This window comes from Eretmochelys imbricata, chromosome 1, assembly GCF_965152235.1.
Source record: "Eretmochelys imbricata isolate rEreImb1 chromosome 1, rEreImb1.hap1, whole genome shotgun sequence".
Lineage (NCBI taxonomy): Eukaryota > Metazoa > Chordata > Testudines > Cheloniidae > Eretmochelys > Eretmochelys imbricata.
In genome coordinates this window covers 36,977,057-37,004,686 of record NC_135572.1, presented here as the reverse complement: position 1 = coordinate 37,004,686, position 27,630 = coordinate 36,977,057, and the positions used below count along the sequence as shown (strand labels likewise).

Below are 27,630 nucleotides of genomic sequence, written 5' to 3'. Positions count from 1 at the left end.
GTTTAAGAAGTCCTGAGATGTACGTAAGCCATCAACTGTGAAACAGATCTGTAATACTCCTGGCTGGTGAAAGAATATAGGGAGCCTAGCTGTAGTATGAGCTAACAGAAGGGAATATACTTACTCAACGTCTGATACAAGACTCCCCTTTTTACAAAGGTTTTTCCATCATAACTGGAAGGGTTTTACATTTAGAAAATTATCCGAACATATATTCTAAGAGCAGAATCCTCTGTGAAGTCTATAGACACTTTTAAATGGAGTGTTTATAACACGTTTCATTTTGGAGTAAAAGTAACAGTAAGGAGCACTTTGGAAATTTGTGTTTTCCACCTGCAGACTTTTACTAAGCTTACACTTTTTTTTTTTTTTAAAACCCTGGGGATTAAAGCATGTAAATTTTACATTTAACATATATCAAGCCCACCACAAAAATCACATTGAGATTGATATATTTATATTTGCTTGTGATTCCTGTGTAGCCCAATGCTGCTTTGTAACAAAATATTAATTTGGGAACTAATCTCTTCATAGAGCTGCTGAACTAGACACTGCAGACATTTAAGCACAGACTTAGTTGGCATGTTTTTCCACACTAACAATCCCATTTTCAAAATTTTTGGTCTTTAATGGATTTAGCTTTTAGCAATTACATCTTCCCTCACTCTTTTATTCTAAGAAAATTCTTGATTTGTTTCAAGGTTTTTTTATGTCTATGAAATGTAATAGAAAATAAATCCATCTCCTTTTGCATATATTTGTCTGAAGCTTTTTTAAAAAACTACAACAATGAAGGCTCATAGGGAAAATATTTAAAAGTTGTCCTGAATAACTTCCTACTGGTTCAGTAATTCTTGAACACTATTTATGCAAATGCACATCTTGAGATTTCACCAAAAGAGAATACCAAACAAGAGTTTCAACAAAAGTGTAGCATAACAAATGCTCACTGCATATATTTTATATAAAGGAAACGTGGGAATGTTTAGATTTTATAATGTCTGACTTATTCTCATATATGCATGATTATTCAAGACAATATACTTTGCTCAATTTAAATATTCTTAAAGCAAACTGATAAATATTTCTATACATTCTAATTAGCTTTTAAAAGTCTAAAGCCCAAAGGGTTAGGCGGCAATGCATTTTATTTTTTGAACAAGTAACTTGATATTTTTCTTAAAACTCAAGGAGAGATTTTATTGTCATGATTAATTTTTCACCCCCTAAACAAAAATAAAATATACAAGTTAACATAGGAATGTATTCAGCAGGAAGTGCTGAGTGACAGAAGCCCAAGCCCATTCTAGTCTAGTTCTTAGACACTGCCTATTATATTGTGATAGTATGTACATATCAAAGTGCCTTCCAGCAGTGTATTCAGTGGAGTTGGTCAGCACATTTTTGACAAAATATATTTTTTTTTTGTCAAAGCCAGAATATTTTGCAGAGACTTATCCATTTTAATTAAGTTTTTGACAGGAAAATCTCTGACGTTCAGTGCTCTGTGGTCGCTTCTTACCAGAGAGAGAGGTTTTCAATCTGAAAATAGACATTTCTATCAAATTTATTTTGTGAAAACATTCCAAACGTTTTGTTTTCATTACAATGCAGAAGGGAAGCTTTTTTTGAAGCTTTAGAAGTTGTTGCAAAACAGAATTTTCATCCTCTGGAAAGCTCAAGTATTAAGCAACATAACTAGCATCTGTCATATGTGGATCTTTCTCCATTCCTCTCCACAAAGAGAAATGTATGTGACAATTTAAAAAAAATATTTAATGTCGGTTACATTATTTTATTATTGAAGGCAAGATTGGAGTGCGATTTCTCCCTCCCCCCAGGGCATCCGTGTGCATTTTCAACCAAAGGAGAGTGCACTGTGACTGCAAATTCTTCAGTGTTTCCTTCTCCCCACCAGCATAACCTCAAATCTTGCTCAGGTTCAGCTTCAATCAGCTGTTCTCCATGCGTGAGCAAAAGTTAGCCAAGCACGGAGCCAATTCAGTGATACCAGTATTATCAGAGGTGCTGAAAAATAGCAAAAGCTCCGTATTATCTTTATATTGGTGGCATCTGAGTCTCAAGTTCTACTAGCTTACACATAGATCTTAAATAAGACCAAAAAGAGAACTGATCCTTGTGGGATATAAGGGAGGGAGCACAAATGCAGTTTGCCACCATCACCCTTTGGGTGCATCCTTCCAGGAAGGACTCAAACCATTTCATTGAATTCCTCTGGACCTCTCTCACATGAAAAAAGCAATATCTCATGACGAGGGCTCCACGTCTGTCAGGGAGGCCACAGAAGTAATGGATTCTGTGACCTCCGTGACTTCTGCACAGGCCAGTGTGGCTGACACCAGTCACCCAAGCAACTGGTTCTGGGGCCAGCTGCTCAGGTGGCCCGGGGACAGCTATACCAGCCGTTGCTGGAGCAGCTCCAGGGCTAGCCGCCTGGGGACTGTCTCAGCAGCGGGTGGTCCCGGGGTAGCTGGAGCAGATGCTGCTTGGCGGCCCCTGGCAGCTGGTGCTGCTGGCCCCAACCTCCCACAAGCAGCGCCCTCCCCTCCCAAAGATTTAGTCATGGATATTTTTTAGTAAAAGTCATGGACAGGTCACAGACCGTGAAATCTGTATATTGCCCGTGACCTGTCCGTGACTTTTACTAAAAAATATCCATGACTAAATCATAGCCTTACTCATGACTGACTGTGTTGAATGCACCAGAGTGGATTAATTTAAATTAAGGCATTTTAAAATCACCAAGTGGAAAGCTTCATTTTAAATAATAGATTCTAATCAGCATTTCCATTTGTACTTGAGCTATTTTCTAAAGAAAGGTGCACTCTCATTGGCTGATTTAAACATTAAAACACGTTGATTTACAAATAAACAGTCTTTATACTAGATTTGGTACTTTTTGTTATCTAGGAGAGTACACTATAAATATTTATTTAAGCAATTATACACCTTAATATTTTTAGATGCTTGTTAACTATACATTTTCAATATGTTAGACAATGGTAAATGATTTTTTGCTTATTTACTAAATAGTTAACTTTTTGCTCATGATTTGTGTCACGCTCCATTAGGATGGTAACTGGAATTTAATTAAATACACAACAGTATAAATTTATTAAATAAAACATTTAAATTAAATATTTTGGATACATTATCTTATTGAAACATGTTTGTCATTCACAAATAAATGACTTATTACAGAGGAATTAACTGTTAGTAAATTAAACTGATTTCAGGTCAGCCTGGGAAAATAGTCAAATATTCCTAAGTGACTAGAATTTAAGTTCCTACTCATCTAAACTTCTTGTAAATGATACAGTCTACTAAATTACTTAGGCTGACCTTTTGCGCCATAAAGCTTGGCCTCAAAATTCAGACATCTTTCCCCTGCTTCTTTCTTTATATAAAACAGCCTTTAACTCAGTTTTTGATAGAGGCTCATGGATTCAGTGTATGTATTTATTTTTTTATTTAAATGTTTTGAGATTATAATTAGTAGTTTAGGCCTTAACATACTTCATGTTAAACTCAGATTTTGTTTTAAACAAGTTTATTTTAAAAAGAAAAAATTTAAACAACAAAAACCAAGTTTTCAAAGAAGTATTGCTTTTTATCCACCTTGAAAGCTGCAGAGAGTTCCAAGAGAATCAGAATGTCTGTCTGCCCTTTATCCATCAACGGCAAGAAATCATTCATTTGTGCCACTAGTTCGATTTCCATTCCATGCCCTGAACCCAGTGTGCGTCAGGCTAGGATACTGGCTTCACTAAGGTGAACCTGAAGGCAACTTCTGTGACATTGCTCAGAAATGGAAGGTTTGACACAAGGAAACAGTTAGGTCCAATGTACCCAGGGTGGGTTTCTACTTGTAGGTCAGTCTATTTTGTATTTCAAGATGAAAGGGAAGATCCTTCTTTGCATGAGGCAGTGGCTATTTTAGTCAGTAAAGGCCCTAGTGCTTTTAATGTTTACCACTTAGGAAGAGCTGGGACAAGATTTAACAGGTGTTGGGTTGAGGTTTATTCCTGTAATGTAAATGGAATCTCTCTGTGGCACTGGTCTGGACAGTGATCAACAGGGGTAGGACAGCTCATTATTTTGGAGATGGAAAAAACTATATTTCCTATTTGGTGTCAGATTTTGCCGGATTAAGTTCTTTCTCTGACATTTATGTGTGAATGATGTGGAGGAAAGATCTTCACCTGTTCTTGACTTTATGCTCCCAAGTAACTTTTATGATGGTTTAAGAGAACACACAATTTAAATAAAATGAAAAAAAATTAACAAGCTTTCTTTTTCTTCTGTATTTTTGATAAATTATACCTAATATAAAAAGGGACTAAATAAAAAACACCCAAACCATGAGAATAACCAGACTATAACAAGCCTTGCTTTTCTAGATATCTCCTCTGAGAAAATCAGATAAGCTGTAATTTCCTTAACAAACATCTTGTCATTTGACAGAGGATGTTGATTCACTTTAAACAACACAACAGAGGCCACAAAGTAAGAAATCTCACCAATATGCCATCTGCAAGGTGACTTTTACTTGAATGATTTGAACATCACACTAGATTTCTCACAAGTTCATACAACAGGGCTATAAGTTAAAAGGTTTTTAAGAGTTTGTATCGAGGATAAAAAATAATTAGTAAATGTTACCATAGCCAAAAGAAAAAGTGAGACCTAGCCCTCTATCTATAAAGAAATGGGGCACAAAATGCACAGAAAGAAGCTGAGGAGAGAATGGGACAGGCGGACAAAAATAAGATGTCATTTAGAAAGTATGAAAAATGCAAGAGGGAAGAAAAAACAAAGGAAAAGCAGTGCTTAACTTTAGGCTGGAGATTGGTAGTTGAAACTATCTATTTCTTCAATCTAATTTTAATTAATGATGATAGTTAATGGGATTAGTAGCCAATGGGACTGAAAAGACTACACTAGTTACATATTGTTAGATCTACCATGGAAGTTTTATATACTACAAAATTGGTCACAATCTTTTCCAAGATTACCTATTTATATAAAGCTCAGATTACTATGAATCCCTGACATAATGACCCTCTGGAAACCAGGACACACTATACAGTAGGTACAAATTGGCAAAAGGAGAGTTTTTAAAAAGTGCAAGCCTAAATGTCATTAGACATGCACAAAACAGTTGTCTACATGTCAGGAATATAGAGAGGCCAGCTGGCACCCCACAAGGCTTAAAATTATACTGGTACATTCATTCCTGTTTGTTTATAAAATATTAAAACAGATGTATATCACAAGTTCGCTGTTTAAGGCAAACTCCACCAGCACACATGATTTACAAAGCTGCAGGTAATGTCTTCAAAATGGAAACATTTCAGGTATTATAAGAAGTAAGATATGAACTCCTGGTCTCCCCTCTCAGCATAGGGAGTTTTTCACAAGGATAACAGGGTATTTGATGAGGAAGTCTGTCTCTCTTGCTCCAAGAGAGGGAGGGGAGCGGATGACCAAAAATAGTTGTTTCGTCTTTCTGTATTTATTTTTTTCCTCAAACTACCATGAAAAATTCCATTAATGCTCAAAGTTTATATTCTAATGTTCTGGTCTTTATCTTTTCAATCCGGTTTAAAACTCCAGTTCAAACTGAACTCTAACACAACCATAATGTACAGTCTCAGATTGTTTATAAATATTGTGATGAATTGAGGCTATATCTGTACAATTTAAGAATTTTGATTTGATATTGTAAAGTTGTATTATGAAAATCTACTGTCATGAGTGCCTACATACATGTGGGTCCAGCACTGCTGACAAGTCCTGTAACATGTATGAACCAGATACTATAAAAGGAGCTTGGGACTTAGTGTATATCTACACTGCAGCAGGGAGTAAAGCCCTGAATGGGACTATTCTTTAATCTCACTCACTGCTCCTGCTATTATGGCAGCGGATCCTGTGGGGCTCTACACTAGTTCTGCACAGGGCTCTAGCTGGGAATATGCCTCCGATTCAGGGTAGACAGACTTGCACTAGCTCTGTTCTAGGTGTGGACATAGCAGCATGGGTACTGACTCAGGCTAGGACACCCCAGCTCAGACCCAGAGGGTCAGGTGGGTTTGGACTTAGGCAGCTAGCCTGAGCTGCTGCCCTTGTTACAATATCCACAATGCTATTTTTAGCATGCTAACTGGGAGAGCTAGTGAGAGAATGTCTGCCCGTTTTGGGATGCATGTCTCAGCTGCAGTGCAACCATAATGCAAGTGACCCTGTTCAGGTGAAATCTAGGACAGTGGATGTGCTGTATCCTTAGAAAAATCAGTTTAGTTGATTCCTCTGAAAAGAGAGTGGAAGATAGGAGCAGTGGAAACTTACCGGAAGTAGAACAAAGGAGGGCAGGTGACCAGAAAGGGTTTAAGATAAAGAAATGTACAGGAACAGGGGTCAGAAAGGAGACGGATGGGGCAGGAAAAGGTAAGGTCACTGAAGCTGGGAAGGGGCTTCATGAAGGAGAGGGACCAGCTAGCACACAACAGCTTGCATGAGCAGACAACACCCAGTCTGCCTGCCTTCCAGATGTTGCCCAAGGACTGACAAAGGAAGAGTGTGAGAGAGAACGTGAGGGATATTGCTATTTCAGATGTTTATTGTTTTGTATGATCTGTACTCATGTGCTCTAAATAATTGAAGTATAAAGGTGTTAAACTCTGGACAAAGTATCTCTCTGCACATTAACTGCTTCACAACAGCTGCATTCCCTAGACAGCATTAAACTGTGAACCAAAAGTGTCACACTTTTGGGGTGAAAATCTGGGAGAGGAGTATCTTGAAGTAACTGGGGTAGTTTGGAGACAGTGCTTGTCCTGAAGCCTGGGATAGGTGGGCTGAGGAGCCCTATTTCCAAGAAGTGGTAGCAGACAGTCAGTGCCAAGAAAATACACCAGAGAGACCAAGGAAAGAATCAGTGCTGCAGCCTGCTGAGGTTCTAGGAGCATGAAAACACTACAGGGATCAAGAGCAGCAGAGGCATGGATTCCTCTCTCAGCAGTTACAATGGGTAGTGGCACGGGAGCCTGCCCACTGGGGTATGATAGAACTATATTACAGAAATTTTTGTTGGTAGATTTCTTACCTCAAAAGTCCACCCTTCTTCCTTGTCTCCATCCAACAACATTTTTGTCTCCTTGTAAACATTCCCTACCTCCAGCTGCAATGGGGAGGCATTAAATTCAATCCTTTGCAGGTTAAAGCCTATTCCAATCCCAATGGCCTTTATAAAGCTTTCCTTTAGTGCCTGAAATTCAGAATGACATATGTTTATTTCACATTTGTTGCTTTTAATGGCTAAAATTGTTACCTGCAACAATTACATGTAGTGCATCACTCAATCTATACTGAAAGGTCATCTCTGACCACAAACTGTGGTCAAATAAATTCTATTCTTAGACAAGTGTAAGTTTGAGATTACTCCAGATTTACATTGGTATAATTACTAAGAGCAGAATCCATCCACAGGCAGTTTACTCATCTGTAGGAACAGTACAAATCTATGGTGCTGTAATGCATATGCATATATATAATACACACACACACACACACAAAATGACCTACAATTCTGAAATAATCAAGGGCTAGATTGTGTTCCCTGATGAATTAACTAGGAATCTCTCTACTATACTTTCATGTATGTGTAAGGCCAGCCACAGTTTTTCCTAAGAATTTCAGCTGCAGGACAGACCACCTTACACACCTACAGGTAGCCTGAGCCACCAAGGATGTAATCTAATGATAATTGTATAGGTGTGTGCAACTGATGAAGTTTTACATCATGACATTAATTACTGCTTTGATAAAGTGTGTTCTCTGAGAGATTATACTTTGTGTTCTTAAAAAAAGAAAAATATATTACCCAGTGCCTATAAAACATATCTAGTTGAATCCGTTCATTATTTATGGACTTGATTGCCCTCCACTCTGCCTCTGTAAACTGTCGTTTCATAATGCGAAAGAAATCTGGAATTGAACCACTCCCTGTAAAATCAGAAATATTTACAACAAATATTTTAATACAAAATATAGTTATAAGCAAATGAATTGTCTTATGCTACTGTTCCAAGAAATAATTGTCATAGTACAACATTCATTAGGAAAAAATATTTCTGAACTAAGCTTATTTGAAAATCTCAAAACTAAACAAGACTGTAAATGCAGCTGTAGTCAATACAAAGAAATGTAAATATAGCCAACATATTAAAAGTGTACAGATGTTGATGAAAGCCTACTATGACAAATTATACATTTTAAGGAAAGTAAAAGAACAAAAAAAAGTCTTTCCTCAGCTAAAATGCTAACTTTAAAAGATGCGTATTTGAGGAATAAAGCCATAAAAAAAATCCCACACCTTCAGCAGTCTAAAATGACAGCATCTAATCATTTTGTTGACCCCGTCATTAGTTACTTGTGAAAATAGTCAGCATAGGCACACAGCTTTCTATATTTGATTCCTTAATGTAATGTTAATAAATCAATATGCTACACAGTATTTCTATCTACCTACCACTGTACTAAAATGAGATGGTCTGAGTCACCTGAAGGGCAGGGATGCTGTACAGTAGCGGACCTGCAACTATACACTTATTTTTCACATGTGCATTCACCGGCACTCCGCGTATGATCTGCATGCATCATCATTGTATGGTATAGCTCAGTAACCATACAATATGCAAATGCTGTACCCACACTGGCTGAGACCCATTATTCCAAATTCTCGTTAAATATAAAAATTTAATTTTAAAAGTAGTTCCTTCTAATGGAACGAGAAAGGACAAGATGTGTGTTGGTGTGGTGGGATTCAGAAGTTGATATCGCCATGTCTGTCGCCGAATGAACAGGATGATTTACAGTAGCCAGAGCATAGTGAGCACGTTGCAGTATAACAGCAACTTGAAGGAGCATTCTGCTAACCTTGTATCAATTTTAACTTAGGTCTTCTGCACCAGCCTTTATTAAGTCCAGGATACAGTTATGTGAGCACAAACAAGAAGCCTCTTCAAGTTAACATTTGAATATGTTTAAATAGTCAAGCATGAGGGTGAAAATGTATTGTAGATTGTATTTACAAATGTATTTAAAATGATAAAAGTCTTCATTTAAAAATCAGTGCAGCCATAGATTTCAATAACAGTTCTCCCGTGGTTGAAACACTTTCCTCTACATTCCAGTCTTAATTTTACTTTGCAGTAAGATTTTGCAGAATGTGCAGTTATATTTAGGGCCCTATCAAATTCACAGTCCATTTTGGTCAATTTCATGGACAAAGAATTTTAAAAATCGTAAATTTCATGATTTCAGTTATTTAAATCTGAAGTTTAACAGTGTTGTATTTGTAGGGGTCCTGATCCAAAAAGGAGCTTGGGGGGTGGGGGGGAGGTGTTGCAAGGTTATTATAGGGGGTGGTTGCAGCCTTCAGATTTGGGCTCTTGGTCAACAGCTGCCATTCTCTGGCTGTCCAGCTCTGAAGGCAGCAGCGCATAAGTAAGGGTGGCAGAGTATGGTATTGCCACCCTTCCTTCTGTGCTATTGCTGGTGAGGCACCGCCTTCCGAGCTGGGCGCCCAGCCAACAGCTGCCACTGTCCAGCCACCCAGCTCTGAAGGCCACGCAGAAGTAAGGGTGACAATACTATGATCCACCTAAACCTTGCAACCCTCCTGAAAATCTTTTGGCTCAGGACTCCCAAATTTAGAAACACTGGTCTCCTCATGAAATCTGTATAGTATAGGGTAAAAGCACACGAAAGACCAGATTTCACGGTCCATAACGTGTTTTTCACAGTTGTGAATTTGGCAGGGCCCAAGTTATGTTGGTTAACAGCACTTCAATGATATTTTGGAAGCAACGGACATCACGGCATTGTTAGCTACACACCCATGACACATATAATTAATCAAGTAATCTGCCCATTAGGTCTTAGAGATGAGTAAATGGACATGGAAGAATGCAATCTATTGACTTTAGCAGGGATAATCCAAATCTACATACAGAAAATTCTACAAATTGAAGGTATTTTGACAGGTTGTTGTATATTGCTAAATACACATTTTTATTTTGGCCTCATTTCTGGGGGTTTCTTTTGCCAGTAATAAATACTATGGCACTGTCATAATGTCTTCACTAATTTGTATTCCATTAATTAATATAGCTAAAGTATACCTCACACTAAAACACACATTTAGGTTTTCTGACCTATTTTGCTTTCCATTTTAGCAAGAACCAAATTATTAGTTGCAAAACATCTTACATAGGAGTGATATTTTGGATGGGAGGTGATAATGGCAGCCCTAACCAGGTTCAAGAATACATTATAGCTAAGCAGCAGTGTCCTCTGACAGATAGACAGAAGTTGCAATAACCAACTGATGAAAAGATCCAGAACAACCCAAGAAGGCCAGGAGTGTTGTTAAAACCAGAGGCGAGCCATACTACCAAATTAATGTGCTGGTGAAAAGCCTCATCAGGCAAAGGATCCACCTAGATCAGGTACTGTATTCTCAATTAAAATAAACAATAATAATATGGACTACCTCTTAAGGGAAAGACTGTCTTATGGACGGATGCCCTGGATTGAGGGGAGTTAGCTGATCAAGCTAACTGGAACCATATTATGTGTGTTCAGCCATCCTGAAATAATGAAATAGAACACCAAGTAGTTAAGGGTTAATTTGGAGACAGGCTTTTAAAAGCACGGTCAAAACTAGCTACAGTTTCTGCTAGGAGGAGAGGACAAACAAGTAAACAATTGAGACTAAAAACCTTGGTGGTTGGAAAACCTCGAGTCTAGACGTCTCTGATATGAAGTTTATTGAAAGTTAGAAAAGTGATGCTATAGTAGGGGTCATTATGACCTATGTGTTTTATAAAAGATTAGCTAATAGATTGTACTTGGGAGCAGTCCTCTGAAGTCATCTTGAGATTTTTTCCTGACACCCTTTCTCCCTGGGGGTGAGCAACTGGCCACTGCAAACCTGCTGTTAATTACTCAATACCGTTCCAGATGTTAGATAAACATCTGGGATGCTCTAAACCTATTGCCCATGTTTGTGTGTGCTTAAATCTAAAACTGCAGTTTTAGGTAAGATTCATGCAACTAAGCATGCTCTATCAGATTGAATTGCTGTGTTCCTGTTGATTTATTCTTGTTGCCCCTGCTGGGAGTTCTGAAAACCTCAGGTAAGGGAAAGACTGTCTTATGGACCACCTTTCCCAACCCCTCACCTCCCCTTATCTCTTTCATGATCACGAAACTACAATACCACCAGTTCCAGAGACTCCACAGTTTAAGAACTGTGAAGGACTGGGCTGCAGTCTCCCCCTGCAGCCCAGAAATTGCACAGCTGGAAATCCAGCCCTATAGAAAAGGAGCACTTGTGGCTACAGCTCACTTCATCGGATGCAAACTGTGGAAACTCCAGAAGACATAATCAAGGTATCATACACATTGTAAAGAGAGTGGTCACTTTGGATGGGCTATTACCAGCAGGAGAGTGAGTTTGTGGGGGGGTGGGGGGGGCGGAGGGTGAGAAAACCTGGATTTGTGCTGGAAATGGCCCAACTTGATTATCATACACATTGCAAGGAGAGTGATCACTTTAGATAAGCTATTACCAGCAGGAGAGTGGGGTGGGAGGAGGTATTGTTTCATGGTCTCTGTGTATATAATGTCTTCTGCAGTTTCCACAGTATGCATCCGATGAAGTGAGCTGTAGCTCACGAAAGCTTATGCTCAAATAAATTGGTTAGTCTCTAAGGTGCCACAAGTATTCCTTTTCTTTTTGCGAATACAAACTAACATAGCTGTTACTCTGAAACCAGCCCTATACAGTTCATGAAATTGCTGGAGTTGCAGTTTCCAGCTCCCTCACAATCTGATTACTCAGATCTTCGATCTCAGAGCTTCTTCCTCCCATTCACCTCCGTCAGTCCAGAGCCACCACATCCATGCGACTTTCAGATGGTTGCCGGCCATTCCCTCTCCCACTCCTTTTGTCCCTTCCCCATCCAGACCCCATGCACACTCTGCCCCTCAGATTCCCTACTTCTCTTTGGTCCTAGTTTCCTTCATCTCCTCAGTTTCACTATCCTGACACGCTCCTTAGGCCTCTCATCCTCAACAATCTTTTCCTTTCCACTGCAAAATCCTGTCACTCTCCTCTACAAGCCCCAGATACCACTTCCTTCCTCCTCCGACTCCTCCTCATCTTCATTTCCCTCTCTGCCTTGTCCCGAGTCAACTCTCACTCCTAACACCAGCCCAGTGCTGGCCTCTCCCTAGTCCTGTTCCCGCCACACTACCTAGGGCCAGGCTCCTTCATTCTCTCTTAATCAGGGTGGCTAAAAATCAATAATTTAATTTAAAAAAAAATCAGTTTTATTTAAATTAGATTTTTTTTTTTTGATAAAATGCTTTTTGAGGGAAAAAACCTATCTAAAGATAGTTTTAATTAAGACACATTATAGCTCAAAGATATCTTATCATGGAATAGGGATTATAAATTCTAATTCTATAGTATGAGAATATATTCATGTAATGTTTAAGAAAAGTTTTGTAAATGAGTTCCAATAATTCATGGATTAGGGACCCAATCTTATAGGGTTCCACGGGCTTCTGTACAGATTTAGGTTAATCTTTCTATCTACACAATGGGGCTCAGTCTAGACGATACCATCAGAGATGCTTAGTTTTGCAATTCTCAAACTGGATTTGTCTCTCCAGAGATAACATGCTTGTTAACAGCAAAAAAAAAAAAAAAAAAAAAAAAAAAAAGTTTTATAAATAAATAAATATATAGAGGTGAGAAATAACAGACCTCAACCTATTGTCCCTCTGCAAATTTGTGTACATAAAGTCAATCCCTTACCTCTCTCTAAAAGTAAGTTTCAAAAAGTTCAATGTTGGGGGCGGAATAGATCTAGACCAGGATAAGTAGTCTGGAGATAAATGTGAGAAGGGGGGGACAGGCAGTAGAAACAGAAGTGAAATGGTTTGAGCAGCATATTCCAGAAGTCTTGAGGTCTGAGTGTAGCCTTAATCGATTTGAGATCTACTATACCATTCTCTCACTAGAAGGGAAACCCTATAATGGCAGCAGTGATTTTAAAATAACTTTAAAAATGTATAGTGTACACCTTCTAAATTTGAAACCTACATCTCTCTCTGAGTTGTATTAAGGTTATAACTACCAACAAGAATGCACTTTTATGTAGAAATCCATGATTAAATAGAGTCTTCCTGACGAGTGATTTAAATCTATTTCATTTAAATCAAATCCACCCTGCTCTTTATCACCATCACACTGTTCCATGTCCCAGTCAGTTTCTTCACACTTTCCTGCAGGGCCTGGGATGAGGATGAGAGAATGCAGGTGTTCCCCTTTTAATGAATGCAGAGGATGAGAGAATGCAGGTGTTCCCCTTTTAATGAATAAACATACTTCCCCTCCTTAACATTACTTTGAGCACAAAAACACAACCACAATTTATGGAAACTTAAATTTCCAAAGCAATAACACTGCTAGATTTAAATCTAAGGCCATCGAATTATCTCCTATTTGCAAAAACACCTGAATATGCAGAAATTTGGAAAGTTGTCAATGAATACTTTAATTTATAGACACACAATTAGAGAACCTTAACTTTGCCTGTCTAAATTTTAACATTACGTCAGTGCTGGCAACCCAAGAATATTTTGTAAGTGATGGGATTTTGGCCAGGGTTGGAGTCAGTCTCAGTCAGATGCAAGAAGCTTCATCTCTTCCTTGGGTGGCGGGGGAGAGAGAAGGAGAGCAGGGAAGGGTCAGGAGGGCATCCCTCCCCAACTAGCAGCCTGTCCTACCCCTCCCCAACTAGCTGCCTGCCCCACTGCTCTGTCTCCTGAGATAGAGAAGCCAGTCAGGCTGGGTTGCTGCAGGATGCAGGCAGAGCTCTCTTCCTCATCAACCTGCCACCTTTCTGACAGGAGAGGGGAGGGGAGCAGAAAGAAGCCAGCAGCTCAGTGTGACTTGTCTTACTCTTCCCATCCTGTGAGTAACATGACATCTCCTCTGCTACACCCCCACCCTTGCTGCAACACCTAGTCTGGGAAGGGGCAGAGGGCAGTGAAGAACCCCTGGAGAAGCCCTTCACAGCCTAGACTGGTGAGAAGGGGGATCCTGCTGCAGACAAAGAATTATTTCCTGCAAGTACATTTTCAGATATAGCAGACCAGAAACTGCACATCTGCATTGTACATTTCAAGCAGGTTTTCTAGCTGCATATTATTTCTTACTTAGCAATAGAAGAACAGAGATTCCTAAAGGACTTACTTCTAAATAAGTGTGATCAGCACAGAGGCTCTTTATTTGGTTAGATTTGCATTACTACACAAGCAGTGTTTATACCCTACTCTATACTGGATAAAGCTAGAAAAGTTCTGCCAGAAGCTCAATCTGCATGGATATCTACTCTGTTACATACATGTAATGTATACACACAAGACCATACAGCAGCTCTGCAGATTTGTCCAAGGGAAGCGTTGCTCCTTTCAATCCAGGAGGTGGAGCTGGTTCTCACAAAAAGTATTATAATCATCTGGGCACAAGGCTGACCCCATCTGATTCACAGATACACAATCCTGACTGTTTGGAAACATTTTCATGAGCTACATCAAAATAAATTTAACTCCTACACTTGAAAAATTTGAGTTCTGTTCACACAGAATTTCATGGTACTTCAGACATACTCAGCATTGTTGGAGGAAGTCACACATATTGAAGAAAGGGCAATTCTTGTTTTGATGGAAATAGTGGGGAGCTTGTGAGCAAAGAATAGTATGGTACTTAGGGTACCTTGTCCTTAAAGGAAAATAAAAATAAAGCAAGGCAAACATACATTTTTAAGCACATACTACCATCTCAGATACTTGAGAAGCTACTAGACAAAGTGCCTTAAAAGTAAAAATTCTAACAAGACCTTCTTCCACAAATGGAGGATTACAGGCTCAAATGAAGAATTACAAAGAGCCACAAAAAATTCAGCCTCCAGTAGGGACCATTTAATTAACAGGTAGTTTATTTTTAACTAAACGTAGCCTTATGTTGTCATGTTTCAGTAAAGCTTTCCTATGTTCTGGTTTTACGAGGCCCAAAACACCTTTCCTCTTGATATTTCCGTGTAAACTGCCTTTGATTTAGCCACGATTTGAGGGTTTGAGACTGTTTGTTGCATATCCATGCAGTACATCTGTTTTTTTTATTTAAAAAAAATCTCTGCTTTGTAAATGAAATTTGGCAGCACTATGTGTATGTACGCATAAGGCATTTTTGTACATAAAATATTTTAAAGATAGTAATGAATCCAGACTAAAAATAGAGGAATTCTCAAGGCAAAATCTACTACCTATGCAATGGAATCCAGTGACAAAAAGAGACTGCTATTTAACTTGAAAACAGACTCCTTTTGGAATCACAAATATTTTACACTGCAAAAATACAGTAGAAACCCCCTTGAGAATTTTTTTATGATTGTGAAGAATAATTAGGCTAGCAAAGTGATGCTAAAGTTCTGCATTATCAAGGCTGCAATAGTACTCCTGCTGCTTACATAACTCAAAGCAGGACTGAAAAAGGATTCTCATAGATTTAAAGCAATAGTAACAAACAAGGTCATAAACCTCCATGGGGAATTCTTAATCCATTCCAAAGCAGTACCATATATGGCATGGTTTAAGGGATTAGTTGAACGCATGTATATGTTAGGTATATTGCTTTTTGTGGGCCTGACTCTGCAATGCTTACTCAAGGTGAGTAGCTCCTACAGAATATATTATCCAGAGCCCATTTCTGCAAGGCATACTCACACAAGTAGTCTCAGCTGCAGCTACTGGGTATACTCTAAGTGAGTTTCAGTTTGGAATGCTCTCTCAGGGTTCAGGGATGATTAAACAGAACTGAAGCTGTCAGGCTGAGATACTAGATGAGGGTGTTACTGATGCCTTCAATTAGAAAAACATAATTGCATTTCTAATGGTCACTAACTCTTCTGGACAGATACTCATGTATTTGTAGTTGCTCAAGAATCACAGGATCAGAAATTAGAGACAGAAAAGACCTTTATGGTCATCTTGTCTATCTCAGGGAGAAAACAGTTTTCTTTCCTACAATATATAATTATTTCAGAGATATTATTTTTGTTTGTAAATAATACAATTAGAGTTACATTGATAAGCATCCGGAAGCTGCACAAAAAGTAATTTTCCCTCTGTTGATATTCACCCCTTCTTGTCAACTGTTGGGAATAGGCCACTTCCACCTTGACTGAATTGGCCTCATTAACACTGACCCCCCCACTTGGTAAGGGAACTCCCATCTTTTCATGTGCTGTAATATATATACCTGCCTACTGTATTTTTCACTCCACGAATCTGATGAAGTGGGTTTTAGCCCACGAAAGCTTATGCCCAAATAAATTTGTTAGTCCTGGTCTGCACTACGAGTTTAGGTCGAATTTAGCAGCATTAGATCGATTTAACCCGGCACCCGTTTACACAACAAAGCCAGTTTTGTCGACTTAATAGACTCTTAAAATCGATTTCTGTATTCCTCCAATGGGCGGCGGAGACTGCGGGATAGCTACCCACAGTGCAATGCTCCAAAAGTCGACATTAGCCTCGGTACTGTGGACTCATTCTGCTGACTTAATGCGCTTAGTGGGGACACACACAATCAACTGTATAAAATCGCTTTCTAAAAATCGACTTCTATAAATTTGACCTAATTTTATAGCGTAGACATACCCTTAGTCTAAGGTACCACAAGGATTCCTCATTGTTTTTGAAAGTTAAAGGTCTTCCCCAACTCACTTTAACTTTTACCATCCAGAAAATATTACTCCTGTCTTTCAAACAGATCAAAGACATCAGGGCTCCATTTTGTTATTTGCTGAGAATGTGAACTGTTCTTAAAGAGGTTTATTATTTAGCTTTTTGTGAAAACCCAGTAGGTGAAGCTCAGATATTACTTCTGTACCCAGAAGAAATGGTGTAAATCTTCTGTTTTCTTTTAAAGAAAGTTAAACTTTTCTTTAACCTACATTTTTTGCCTGCTTCTCCTCCCACAACAATAGAACTGTAAGTCACATGTAATGAATGGAGGTCCCGATGTAAAACTGGAATAACTGAGATGAGAATCCATTCCTTATAGTGTATAACATCACTTGCCTGGTAATGTTAAGGTTCATCAGATTCATAAGAGGTAACCTGCAAAGAATTTTCTTTAATTAACCTGTGCCCTTTTTTGGCATTTTTATTTTTTTTTTAAATCCTACTATAAGAGTTTCCTTGTTTTTTACATTACCAATTCAGGTTCTGGCTATCCTAAAGACTTTCTGAAGTCTGGAAAAACTAGTGAAAACGACAGCATTACAGGAGAGGCAAGAGTGAAAGCTGAGGAACTGAAAGGGAGGAGAGAGGGATTTTATTTGATCAGACTATTTAAACGTACTTTGTGTTTAAATCTGTTTGTGGTAACATCTGTTTAACTTCAATGACAGATTAACTTTTTGATAATCATTGTAAAAGATAGGGCACCCTAAAAATATGCTTTGTAGGAGATCAAAAGGTCCTGCAGTACAACCAGGAAAAAGTGATCTACCAGATAGGGCTACGTTTTAAAAAAATAAGCAGAGAAGAAAACCCCCTTCTCCACTTCACCTCAAACTTTCAGTCTCTCTTTAAAGGTTATAATGTTAAAAGTACAAGCCTAATATTATTTTCTTTACTAATCACCCATAAGGTAATATTTTCTGTTATTTTAGAATCATCAATCCAGATTTGAAGGAAAATGTACAGTGGTATCTCCATTACTTTAATTAAACTATCTGGAACTTAGGACAATGACAATACATCTGACGGTCTATTATCATGCATGATTTTAACAACTTCAGAGATAATATGGCTCAAATCCTATTTGTCCCTATTTAATCTTTTAGGTATGTAGTGTAAATAATCTTCAATCAAATGATGAGAGAAAGATATTGCTATATACCTGACCACTCAAAACTGGACAAAAATGAAATTATTTCCCACAGTCTACTTCACAGCTAATCAGCTGCTTAACTATTTTTGGTCAGTACTTATTGTAGTTCCAGATTCAGACTAATGAACCAGAGGTTAAAAGCTCTATATCTCATTAGCTGTCCCAACCACCCAGTTTCTGAAAAGAAACATTTTAAGAGTATTCCTCGGCAGAATACGGCTTGTATAATCTTTGCTCAGACTTATCGGAAATTATCAGCTAAGACTGAAAAAGTTGGTAACAAAGTCAGACATTATATTTAGGCCAGAAGAATAGGTTTTTCTAGAAGATAATGAAAGAAATATTAATTTCATCTGATAATTGTGTAACGAAGAAATAAAATGTCCCTGCCTCAGTCACTTAGGTTTTGTAAAATTCAAGCTTCCTAAGAGCATACTGAAAACCAAGAAAATACATTAGATTTTTGAGAAGGCTAGTTTCCCATAGGGAAACTTTACTTTCACTGGGAGGTCAATTAATAACATTTCCCTCCAATAAGGAAATCATACTGTGCAAGGAGAAAATGCAGTATGCTATTTTTCTTTCTTTCCAGAAACATTACACACCAAGTGACCACTTTTCTTAGAGCTACAGGTGCCTGTAATGTTAAACTGGATTAATGCCACACAATGAAAAAAAAAATTACAGTTAACTATTCCAGACTCGCACAGAACCTACTAATACCAGTCAAAATATGATCAATGGGGATATTTCTTTGTCCTAGTCATTCTTATGGTCCGGGTGATACATTAACCTAATTTAAATCATTTTGTTGACCCATATTTGTTCTATATTATTCTTATGGAAAAGACGTATGGTCTTTTGTTAGTAATGGCCCTGAATTAATAATCCTAAATACAGATGAATAATTATTGTAATATCACACAAACTGTTAAACTTTCATGAGCCAGCATTAGCAAAGTAGTCAATCTATGTTCATTAAGCAAGCCTTTTGTACAGCCTTCATTAAATGTGAAGGGCCATATTATAGTGGACTGAACTGTCCCACCCCTCAAATTATACTGGCATAGTGACAAGTTTGACGTTGCCCCTCCTAACACTGAAGAGAGGGCATAAGCAATTAACCTCAACACAATGTCATATCTCTGTCACCATCCAATTATTAAACATGGTGTATGGGCTTCAGCAGGAGTACACTTATGTGTAATTAATTCTTGGCAGTAAACTTTCAAAAATGCCAGATACTCTGAAATTTTGGTAGTAGTCTGGTTTATTAGTTCCTGCCATGCTAAACATCTGTTTGGAACATATACTTGCTGGTGGGCAGCTTAACAATTCAGGAGTTTATTGGAATGATCAAACCAGTGTGATTTTTCTCCCCTTTTCCAAAAAGTATTTAAACAAGTCTTTATTTCCTTTTGTGGTTCATGAAGCCATCATGCTTCTTCTTTTGTTTGTGCTTACAGTGGATAACTAAAAGAAAAGGCAAATGATCAATAATAGAATATGAGATTTGGTAACTTGGTAACCAGGTCATTGGTAAAAAGCACAATTCTCCCAGAACCTTCCTCCAAGTGCTTGTAAGGCCAAGCCCAGTAGAGGTTGGTATGCATGGGGTATTTCAGGAGAAAGGTAATATAATGAGGAAATGCGTGCAACAATGTTCACGATGCAACGAGAGCATGATCTGAAGTTTGGAGATGCAGCTAGAAACTATGGTTGAGTTTTGAAGGCAATCTGAGTGGATGATGGAGGAAAGGAGAAAGGATGCTGAAGGGAAACCTGAAGACTTCTGGATGCATGTTGGATTAGAAAACTCTGAGACTAGAAGGTTGGATGAAGAAAGTGGTATGTAACTACGAGAACAAGGCAGAGGAAAAAAGACTGGCTAGAAAAGGAGAAATTGAGTTGAGGAACAGGGTTGATGAGTTGGAAAATTAAGGGTAGAGGCAGTCAGTAACAGAAGATGGGAGGGTAAGAAGGAAGAGAAACGCAGCTAGTCCTACAAAAGGGGAGGAGACAATGGAGATAGCCAGAGTTTGGAGTGCAAAGAGGATAGAGGATGACTTGCAGAAGTTTGTAAATGAGAACAGAAGACAAGTGGACTTGGAGCCAGAGAGAAAAGAAGGGGGAAGGCCACAGAATTTCATCAATGCCAGGAAGAGACAGGTCTGTGTGATCAGGGACTCCCAACTAAGAAGAACAGACAGGACTGTCGCCAGAACTGATCTGGAGAACAAAAGACTGAGGTGTCTGATAGGAGCTAAGATACAGGATGTGGACCTCAGGCTAACGAGGATACTAATAGGAATGAGAAAGAATCCACTCACTGTTATTCAGGTTGGAACAAATGACACTTCTAGATTCTCACTCAGACGATTCAAGGAAGACTATGCCAGGCTGGGGAAGGTGCTTAAAGAAATGGAAGCTCAGGTGATCTTAAGTGGGATTCTACCTGTCCCTAGAGGAGAATGAAGGCAAAACAAGATTATGATGATCAACAGATGACTCAGACAATAGTGCTATAACGAGAGCTTAGAGATGTTCAACTACCGGGAGGCATTCACAGAGGACTGTTCTCATTGGATGGATTCCACCTGGGTAGGGAAGGAAAGACTTCTGGGATAGAGGTTGGCACAAGTGATTAAAAGAGCTTTAAACCAGGAATACAGGGAAGATGGTTGGGAGATGCTCATGAAATCTCCACACCTGATTCTAATATTGAGCAAGAGGAAAGGGGGGGGAGGGATAGCTCCGTGGTTTGAGCATTGGCCTGCTAAACCCAGGGTTCTGGGTTCAATCCTTGAGGCGGTCATTCAGGGATCTGGGGCAAAAATTGGGGATTGGTCCTGCTTTGAGCAGGGGCTTGGACTAGATGACCTCCAGAGGTCCCTTCCAACCCTGATATTCTATGAAAATCAAGTAAAAAAGGATACAGCAATGGAGAAAGGAACAAAAGGAAAGACATTGCCAATACCACTGACAGTAACAGTCAGCTAGGCCAGCGGTTCAATCTTTCCAAACTACTATACCCTTTTCAGAGTCTGATTTGTCTTGTTTCAGAGTAGCAGCCATGTTAGTCTGTATCCGCAAAAAGAAAAGGAGTACTTGTGGCACCTTAGAGACTAACAAATTTATTTGAGCATAAGCTTTCGTGAGCTACAGCTCACTTCATCGGATGCACGAAAGCTTATGCTCAAATAAATCTGTTAGTCTCTAAGGTGCCACAAGTACTACTTTTCTGATTTGTCTTGCATACTCCAAGTTCCACTTCATTTAAAAGCTACTTGCTTACAAAATCAGACATAAAAATATAAAAAAGTGTCACAGCACACTATTACTGAAAAATTGCTTACTTTCTCATTTTTACCATATAAAAATAAAATAAATCAATTGGAATATAAATACTGTACTTACATTTCAGTGTGATATTTGAGCCTGTTTTTCACTTGTGAGCCTTGTCTGAGCCCAAGCCCCAGTTGGCAGGCCTGAAGCATGTAACTTAGCTTCATGGGGCCCCTGGCAATTGCCAGCCCTGCACTTGCAACACCCCTAAACCCCTCCTGTGATCTCCCTAGGGGCTGCAACCTCCAGGTTGAGAAACACTGATCCAGATTAACTGAGTACCCAGTGGAAGACCTCTGCATACCCCCAAGGGTATGCATACCCCTGATTGAGAACTACTGAAGTAGGCTATATTGGCAGTAGAACTACTGTACCTAATCAGGCAAGGAATCTGGGTGAAGCCAACCAGAAGCAACTAAGATGTCTGTACACCAATGGAAGGAACCTGGGTAACAAAATAGAGGAACCAGCAATACTGGTGCAGGAAATGAAACTAGATATTGTAGGGATAACGGAAACACAGTGGAATAGTAGTCATGACTGGAATACAGCCTTGAAACTATGTTCTATTCAGCAAAGAAAGTAGTAAAGGTGATGGAGTAATATTGTATATTAATAAAGGTAGACTATAAAGAAATTAGAACCAAGGGAAAGGATAAAATGGAATCTGTTTGGGTCAAAATCACTTTGGGAAAGAAAAGTAACAGAGGCTCCACTGGGATAATGCTTGGGGTCTGCTACAGACCCCCATGATCTGATCTGGATTTGGCTAGAGACCTCTAATATTTTTAATGAAAAAAAAATATTACTGGGAATTGTGAGATTATGGGAGACTTCAGTTTCCCAGATACAAATTGGAGGACAAGTGCTACTAATAATGGCAGGCCCGCATATTACTAGATGTAACAGCTGACAGATTTCTTCACCAAAACACTCACCGAATCAGTAACACTTTAGATTTAGTATTGTAAGTAGCAAGGATCTCATAGACCAACTAGTTATAGAAGACAACCTTGTTTTGAGTGGTGAGTTAATTCAGTTTCAACTAAATGGAAGGATAAATAAAAATAAGTCTTCAACAAGAATCCTTGATTTCAAAAAGGCAAACTTTAAAAAATTAAGGGAATTAGGGAAGTGGACTGGACAGAAGAACTCAAGGATTTGAATGAGAAGGAGGTTTGGGATTATTCTACCTCAAAGTTGCAGAAACTATCTGAAGCTTGTATCCCAAGCAAGGGGAAAACATTGGTAGGGAAGGCTTGTAGGCCAACCATCTCAAATATGTTATTAAGAGAAGGCAGAAAGTGTAAAAGGAATGGAAGGGATAGGTCAGCGGGGAAAGCTACCTCTGAGATCATAAAGTACAGGGGGAAAGTCAGACCTGCCCAAAACCAAGCAGAGTTGGGCCTTCCAAAGGAAATTAAAACCAGCAGTAAAAGGTTCTTTAGCCATATAACTAAAAAGAAAATAAGGAAAGAAGAAGTGGGACTGTTAAGCACAGAGGATGAGGTGAAGATTTAAAATAATCTAGATACTGCCCAACACCCAAATGAATACTTTGCCTCCATTTTTAATAATGGTAATGAGGAGCTTGGTGGCAGTGGCAAGGTGGCTAATGGGAATGAGGATATGGAGGATGAATTACCAATTCCAAGGTGGAAGCCAAACTCAAATAGCTTAATGGGACCAAATCAGGGACGCCGGATAATTTCCATCCGAGAATATTAAATGAACTGGCACATGAAATTGTAAGCCCAATAGCAAGGATTTTTAATAAATCCATAAATTCAAGGCTGTATTCTGTGGAAGGAGAACTGCAAATACAGTACCCATATTTAAGAAACGGGAAAAAAGTGATCCAGGAAACTACAGGCCCATTAATTTGACCTCAGTTGAATGCAAGGCCTTAAAATTTTTTTTGAAAGAGAGTAGTATAGAGACAAAGGTAAACGATAATTGGGATAATAAAATACAACATAGTTTTACATACGGTAGATTGTGCCAGACCAACCTGACCTCTTTTTTTGAAAGCTGATTTTCTAGACAAAGGAAATGCAGCAGATCTAATCTACCTGGATTTCAGTCAAGCAGTTGATATAATTTTACATGGGAAATTATTAGTTCAATTGGAGAAGATGGCAATTAATACAAGAATTGAAAGGCGGGTAAGGAACTCGTTAAAAAGGAGACAACAGGTCATGTTGAAAGGTGAACTGTCAGGCTAGATGGAGGTTACTAATGAAGTTCCCCGAGGATTGGTTTTGGTACCAAATTTATTTAACATTTTCATTAATGACCTTGGTACAAAAAGTGGGTGTGCGTTAATAAAATTTGAGGACTACACAAAGTTGTGTAGGTATTACCAATGCAGAGCAGGACCAGAATATCAAACAAGAAGATCTGGATGACCTTGAAAACTGCAGTAATAAAAATGGGATGAAATTTAATAAAGCAAAATCATGGATTTACGGATTGAACTGGGGATTTATCAATTGGAAGCAACAAAGGAAGCAAAAGACCTGGGAGTACTGGTTGTTCATTGGATGAACAGGAGGCATGAACATGATGTGGCTGTGAAAAAGATCAATGCAATCCTCATATGAATCAGGTGAGATATATCCAGTAGAGACAGGGAAGTGTTATTAGCATTATACTAATGATATATACACTGGTGAGATCTCCTCTGGAATACTGTGTGCAATTCTAGTCTCCAATAATTTAAGAAAGATGAATTCAAACTGCAGAGAAGGGCTACTAGAATGATCAGAGGAATAGAGAACCTACCTTACAAGAGGAGACTAGGCTAAACAAGCCAAGCTCCGTAACAAAACAAAGGCAGAGGGGAGACAGGATTGCTATCTATAAAAACAGCAGAGGGATAACTCCTCTCCCTGCCTAGTGTTTATTTAAGTTAAAGGCCAATGCCAGCACAAGAAAAAACACACATAAGATGGCCATGAATAAGTTTAGGCTTGAAATTAGACAAAGATTTCTTACTATCAGAGGACTGATGTTTTGGAACAGCCTTCCAAGGGGAGTAGGGCCGAGGGAGAGAGAGAAGAAATCTAACCTGTTTGAAGACTGAGCTGGATACGTTTATGGAGGGGATGGTATGATGCAATTGCTTTTAATGGCATAAGGTCCATTCATGACTACTATTAGCAAATATTTCTAATGGCTAAAGGTGGGACATCAGATGAAGAAGGAAGTTACTGTTACTACAGAGAATTCTTTCCTAAGTGTCTGGCTGGTGAGTCTCATCCATATGCTGATAGTCAAATTGATTGCCATATTTGGGGTTGGGAAGGAATTTTCCCCCAGATAGCATTGGCAGAGACCCTGGATTTTTTTTTTTTTTTTGCCTTCCTTTGCAATGTGGGGCTTGCTGGTTTGAACTAGAGTAAATGGTACATTCTCTCTAACTTGAAGTCTTTAAATCATGATTTGAGGTCTCTAGTAACTCAGCCAGAGAATATGAGCCTATTACAGAAATAGGCAAGGTTCTGTGGCCTGCGACGCACAGCAGGTCATACTAGATGATCAAGATCATCCCTTCTGGCCTCAAATTCTATGAATAAATTAGCATCTTCCACAGCATGATTAGAGCAATCATCGCATTTTTTTCCAAGATAGCAAGAGCTCTGATTGTTGTTCAACACTTACAGTAAATATGTTGTTCAGCTGATTTTATTTAAAAGAGTAGACTTTTTACCAAAGCAACATGGTGGTAGTTGCAGGGGGTGACTGCAGATGTCAAAAGCGTCATACATGCTCAGAACTCCTTGCTGGATGACAGGTTTTTGGAAGCATTACATACTTTAGATGAGCAAGACCTTCCCCTTGTCTGTCTCTCTCTCTTTGAGTGTGTGTGGAGGTAAGATACTGTTAGGACAGAGGCATCCATCACTTATGACCAGATATTGCTGAAGAACTGTAGTCTTACACTACAATATTTCTGCCAAGCTAACAGGTTCTCTCAAACTTTTTATTCATTTGATGAAATTCTGTACTACTAAGTCCTGCTACACATGCAAAAACCCTGAAAGATAAACTACTTTGGTAAATTACCATCCAGAAATAAAAACCTTAATAAAAACATCTACTATACTCACAAAAGAGACATGTTAACAGTTATCAGAACCATTATCATCCAACACCAAGATACTCATATGAGAAAGATCTACCAAACTCATTCCCATCCAAATCTGGTTACAGGGATTCATGCTTCTGTAGCACCTATTTGATTACCACAGAAATATTAAGAATGAAGTTCCATACCATGAGAAAGCTCAAGGTGGTTCAGAACACATCAGCTTGCCTGCTCAGCAACATATCATGTTGATTAGCTTACTCTCTCCACTTGTTCTCCATTGTACAGAGCACAGGTAAAGGTCCCTGTCCTGATTTTTTAAGCCCAGCATGAGACAACTCCTAATTACTTGAGAGAGACTGACTAGGACCATGGTCTTCCACTGCAGCTACGTTAGACTACAACAATGAAACTGTTCCAGGAGGCCTTGTGACTGCAAGAGTAAGAATTTTCATAGGAGCCTGTCCAAGACTATGTAACTCATTGCCACATGAAAAAATAACGAACATTATCCTCCATGCATTTAGAGCTAAATGCAAAACTCACCTTTTCTTCAAGGTTTTACACAATAATGCCCCCACTTTCATACCTATGCAAACAAACAAAAAACTAATCCACCAAATCCCAAACAAAACCCAATCCTACGCCTTGCTAACAGGAAAGAAAATTATTATTGTCATTTTATTTGTGGAAAGCACTTCAACAGCACAGTGACAGGGGCAGAACCTAGACAGATATACTACATGTTCAGGGACCACATCAATGGCACAGAAGGAAAAATTCTCAACTCAATGGTAGAAAGTGTTTAAAAACAGCAATCTCCAGATGGCTTCCTCACTAAACCAGTCTTACTGAAAAACCCTTGAATATATATATCAACAAACCAACAAATGAAACTACTACAAAACATGCAGCATCAGTTACAATTATCTTTTTGCACTTCATGATTAGATATTCTAATTGTATGACTACAAGATATATCTACATTATACACTGCAATGACAGATGCACAAAACAGATGGTCTTGTCCAATACACTATGATCATATAAGAAATAAAAGTGCACATTAATATTATGCAAGTATCAAAAGGTTACCTGATTGTAAGCATTTCTGAAAAATTACCATAACAGTAGCAACATGTCACTCTTCCAAGGAAAGCTTTTAACATTTTGCCTTGTTGAAAAATCAAAGTTTCCCCTAGGATGAAGTACGTCAGGGGAATCCAGTTTGATGCTCAATCTTTTCACTTTCTGAACAGGGATGCTACACTTTTAAGATATGGTTCTGCCACTTCACAAGTCAACCTGCAAAGCAGCAGTTGTCTCTAAAATACTGTGTCCTAACTTTGAAATTGATAAGTCACAGCTCTAAACTGTATTCTCTTGACAGATCACTTCGAAAGGAAGCTTTTAACAATGCAGGAATAAAGATTCGTTCACTATTTCCAAACTTCTTACAACAAATAAAGTCTGTAGAGCTGAAGCCAGTATTCCTAGTGGAAACTGATATACTGTATTGTTAGAAAACTGCAATTTGTATCATATGTGAGTTAATCTGGGGTTCTGCTGTTTCATCTTTTTGATCAGGCAGACTTCACCAAATACACAAGTAGAGTTTTATGCCAACAGTTTACCAAAAATTAAATTATTTATTTGATAATTTATTATCTTTCTGTAAGAAAAAAAACAGAGCCAGCTCTCTCTAGCTTTGCTTTTACTTTGGTAATCTGAACATTTAGAACTGAATTACTGTAAAGACAAGTTAGAGGCAACAAATAATCACTATAAATCAGTGTGCAGAAAAAAAACCTCACTAACAATCAACAGAAGTATCTCCATAGCCTCTCTTCTTTTTACTCAATGCCTTCTCCATCAGCTCCTCTCCTACTTACTTAATACTATTTCACTCCTCATTTTCAACATTTCCTTTCCCCAAATATCCATTTCAACCCTCTTAACTATTCCACAATTATTCCACTATTTCTGCAATTACGTTCCCATAAGCAAATTTCAATCTCTTAAATGCAGTTACCTCCCTCTAAAAACATCTTAAGATGCAGTCATTCTTCATGACCATTAAAAAGTCACAGCATGAACTGCCTTTAAAGAGACAAAAGATCACAGAATTTTA

The 27,630-nt window shown here is 38.5% G+C and overlaps 1 protein-coding gene across 1 annotated transcript in view; it reads right to left on the bottom strand.

The window, feature by feature from the left end:
* AASDHPPT (aminoadipate-semialdehyde dehydrogenase-phosphopantetheinyl transferase) overlaps window positions 1-27,630 on the bottom strand; it is a 66,219-nt gene that overhangs the window by 21,756 nt on the left and 16,833 nt on the right. Inside the window, exons 3-4 of the mRNA XM_077808696.1 lie at window positions 7,907-8,028; window positions 7,130-7,291 (exon numbers count right to left, since the gene is read on the bottom strand). Of these exons, the coding sequence (XP_077664822.1) occupies window positions 7,130-7,291; window positions 7,907-8,028 (284 nt within the window). The remainder of the gene's footprint in view (window positions 1-7,129; window positions 7,292-7,906; window positions 8,029-27,630) is intronic.